Raw genomic sequence first — 4,159 nt, 5'->3', positions numbered from 1 at the left:
CGAAAGGCAGGTCTTGCCAAACTAACCTGATCACCTTCTATGACAAAGTGACTCGACTACTGGATGAGGCTGTGGATGGAGTCTTCTTGGGCTTCAGTAAAGCCTTTGACACAGTTTCTCACAACATTCTGCTTCAGGGTAGGGAGGCTCTGCAAAGGGATCTGAACAGGCTGGACCACAGGGCTGAGACCGATGGCATGAGGTTCAACAAGGCCAGATACAGTGCTATAGACTGGAGTAAGAGTGGCTGGAGAGGTGCACAGGGAAGGACCTGGGAGTAATGGTTGACAGCAACTGAACATGAGCCAGCAGTGTGCCCAGGTGGCCAAGAAGGCCAATGGCATCTTGGCTTGGATCAGAAACGGTGTGACCAGCAGGTCCAGGGAGGTTATTCTCCCTCTGTACTCAGCACTGGTGAGACCGCACCTTGAGTACTGTGTTCAGTTCTGGACCCCTCACCACAAGAAGGATGTTGAGGCTCTGGAGCGTGTCCAGAGAAGAGCAACGAAGCTGGTGAGGGGCTGGAGAACAAGTCCTACGAGGAGCGGCTGAGAGAGCTGGGATTGTTTAGCCTGGAGAAGAGGAGGCTGAGGGGAGACCTTATTGCTCTCTACAACTACCTGAAAGGAGGTTGTGGAGAGGAGGGAGCTGGGCTCTTCTCCCAAGTGACAGAGGACAGGAGAAGGGGGAATGGCGTGAAGCTCCGCCAGGGGAGGTTCAGGCTGGACATCAGGAAGAAATCCTTCACGGAAAGAGTCATCGGGCACTGGAACAGCTGCCCAGGGAGGTGGTCGAGTGGCCTTCCCTGGAGGTGTTTAAGGAACGGGTGGATGAAGTACTTAGGGACATGGTTTAAGGGAGTGTTAGGAATGGTTGGACTCGATGATCCAGTGGGTCCTTTCCAACCTGGTGATTCTATGATGATTCTATGAGGAAGGTGTAGTGTAGTAGTACAGAGGAGATGATAGCAGTTATCCTGTATGGCTCAGTCAAGTTACAACACATCTTTAATGCCATATTATTTGCATCCCAGTACACCTGCCAATGCTCAAATATTCTGCATTATTGAAACCAGTTGAGTTGTTTAATATTTATTAAGTGATAGTAATAGTAGTTTATATAAATTATATCACTTCTGGGAATAAGCCACTGGTTCATTTCAGTTTAGCCATCTCACAGAATTTACAAGCCAGTAGACTGAAAATTTTCAAAACGTTATTGTTCTGTTGTGGCCCACAACTAAAGTTTTAAGGGTCTGATCTAGAGTTTACTGAGGCCAAAGGAAGTGCTCCACTGAGTGTGGCCTTTTAGTTAGATTAAGCGACCATATCCCTTTATTGGGAATACACAGATTGTGAAAGAGACTTGACAAGAATAGTGTTGTTTTCTGTAAAGAGCTCAAATTTTAGCATTTTAATCTATTTTGTTTGAAGAAAATTACAAATATTTTATTTAAGATGTATTTTTTTGTAGAGAGACCAGATACAGGTAGGGATACAAGCAGAGAGACTGGATACGGGTGGGGATATGGGCAGAGAGACCAGAGACGGGTTGAGATAAGGGTAGACATAGCATATACGGGTTGGGATAAGGGCAGAGAGACTGGATACGGATGGGGATATGGGCAGAGGTACCAGATACGTGTGGGGATATGGGCAGAGATACCGCATACGTGTGAGGATACGGGCAGAGATAGTGCATACGTGTGGGGATATGGGCAGAGATACCGGATACGGGAGAGGATATGGGCAGAGGTACCGCATACGGGTGGGGATACAGGCAGGGATCAACTCCATGAGGTCCCACCCCCCTCTCTGGCCTCTCACCTCCATGATGCCATTCTCCCACACCAGTACACACCAGTGGGTGGGTTCGGGTTTGTACCGTTGCGGGTAGCGGTCAGTGCGGGGGAGGCTGCTGTGCCGTGGCTCCTCCTTGGCCTGGGCTGAAGAGCATCCTCGAGTCCCCGTAGATCATTCCTTGTCACCTTCCTGCTGTCCTGCCTAAAGATGGGACAAGAAAAGGGATTTTAATGACCAGCTATTTTTCTAAAAGGAGCAAGGACGCTGCAGGACAGAAGTTTCTCTCCCCAGGTGAGGCAGGGAACATCAGGGATGTTCAAAAGCAATATTTATTCTGGCTCCAACAACTATCAACAGACTAAAATGCTGGGGTGCACAGCTGGGACACAGGGGTGCAACTTGCCTAAGTTACAGAAACGAATGCCAACCCGTTTGGACAAAAATATGATCCCAGAACGCAACCCAGGTCACACGGATCCGATGTGATACGCACACCATAAGGGAACGGGAGTGAGACAAAGAGCAAGAGAGGCTGGCACCACAAAGCACACAAATGGACGATGCTTTTCAGACAAAATATTTAAGGGTTAGGGTTGGGGTCATTAGGGTTAGGGTCATTGTTAGGGTTAGGATTAGGGTTAGAGTCATTAGGGTTAGGGTTAGCGTTAGGGTTAGGCAGAGAGAATAGAGACGAGGTGAGATATGGAGAGAGAGAAAGGGCACGGGTTGAGATACGAGCAGAGAGAACAAGGACGGATTAGATACAGGGTGAGATATGGGGATGGGTTGAGATATGGGCAGAGAGGACAGGGACAGGGTGAGGTACAGGTGGAGAGATCGCAAACAGGGTTAGATACAGGCAGAGAGAATGGGGACGGGTTGAGATACAGGCAAAAAGATTGGATACAGGGTGAGATAAAGGCAGAGAGTACGGGGACGGGGTGAGATACAGCCAGAGACAGCAGGGACGGGTTGAGATATGGCAGAGAGAATGGGGACATGGTGAGATACAGGCAGAGAGAATGGATACGGGTTGAGATACAGGCAAAAAGATTGGATATGGGGTGGGATAAGGGCAGAGAGAACGGAGATGGGGTGAGATACGGGCAGAGAGAATGGATACAGGGTGAGATACGGGCAGAGAGAATGGATACAGGGTGAGATACAGGCAGAGAGAATGGATACAGGGTGAGATACAGGCAGAAAGTACGGATACCGGTTGAGATATGTAACTTCTTGTTACAGAAGCAGGATAGACAAAGAACAGTGATGTTGGTGGCAAAGGCAAAGTGTATTCACACACACTATCTAGAGCCCCAAACAATCAGCTAACATAGTACTTGTTAGCAGAGAAACAGCCAGGAGAGAGAAGACTGTCTCCAGGATTTGCCAATTCAGTAAGCACACAGCAGGAAGGAGTACATCTCATCAGGATCCATCAGTCCCAACGCACTCTGCAGAGAGCACGGCCCATCATAGCCCTGGAAGTCAAGGCGCGGTCAAAGGGCTCCTTTTAAAGAGACATCCTCAGCCACAGATAGAATCAGGAGACCCAAGAGGAACACAGAAAAGGCCGCTCTGTTGCTCCTCGGGGTGAATCGGAATCGCACCACTGATCAATTCCCACAGGAATTAGCAGCCCCATCTCTTAAAGATCAGCCGCCACTCCAAAGCCACTTCACACCGCTTCCTTCTTGGAGCCGTTTGAGTAACGAACCAGTGACGGGCGTTGAGCAGGAAGGGGGACAACGACAGACCCCCAGGAAGCGGCTGAGGCCTCCCGGCCCTTCACCCGGAGCTCCGTTCCCAAACGCCGCCGCGGGGGCACCGAAGGACGCGGCCCCAGCGAGCGCTCGGCTCGAGGAGCGGCTGCCGCGCTCAGACACGCGCGGCCGGGGCAGAACGGCCCCCGGGGCTCCCTCCCGGCCGCTCACCCGGCGGCAGAAGCAGCCGAGCCGCTCGTAGGGCAGCGGGAGCTGCTGCCGCCGCTCCAGGACGCGCTTGAGGAGGTGGCGGGCGAAGCGGCAGCCGCTCTCCCGGCACACGGCGCCCGGGAACGGCACCCGCCCCGGAGGACACGCCGCCCCCGGCTCGCTTCTGCTTCGCCCCGCCGCGGCCATCCAGGGCCGGGGAGAAGCCGCCTCCTGCTCGGCGCGGGGCGGGCGCCGCCGCTCGAACGGGCGCCGCCGCGGGGCATCACGGGAGCGGCGGGAAGGCTTCCGGCGCCGCGGCCGCCATGTCCGGTGCGGGCAGCGGCGCTTCCGGCCGGCTCGGCAGGAGGAGGGGCCGCCCCCTGCTCCGGTCCCGGGCCGGGCCGCCGGCTCCGCTCCCCGGCAGAGGCGCCGCCCGCGCTCTCC

At 53.7% G+C, this 4,159-nt stretch overlaps 1 protein-coding gene across 1 annotated transcript in view; it reads right to left on the bottom strand.

Annotated features, from left to right (window-relative positions):
- Positions 1 to 282: 282 nt before the first annotated feature.
- LOC128849690 (translation initiation factor IF-2-like) overlaps positions 283 to 4,159 on the bottom strand; it is a 4,713-nt gene continuing 836 nt past the window's right edge. Inside the window, exons 2-3 of the mRNA XM_054052165.1 lie at positions 3,520 to 4,155; positions 283 to 2,003 (exon numbers count right to left, since the gene is read on the bottom strand). Of these exons, the coding sequence (XP_053908140.1) occupies positions 1,984 to 2,003; positions 3,520 to 4,155 (656 nt within the window). The 3' untranslated portion in view covers positions 283 to 1,983. The remainder of the gene's footprint in view (positions 2,004 to 3,519; positions 4,156 to 4,159) is intronic.

This window comes from Cuculus canorus, chromosome 32 (genome assembly GCF_017976375.1).
Source record: "Cuculus canorus isolate bCucCan1 chromosome 32, bCucCan1.pri, whole genome shotgun sequence".
Lineage (NCBI taxonomy): Eukaryota > Metazoa > Chordata > Aves > Cuculiformes > Cuculidae > Cuculus > Cuculus canorus.
This window is presented reverse-complemented; position numbering and strand designations above follow the sequence as displayed.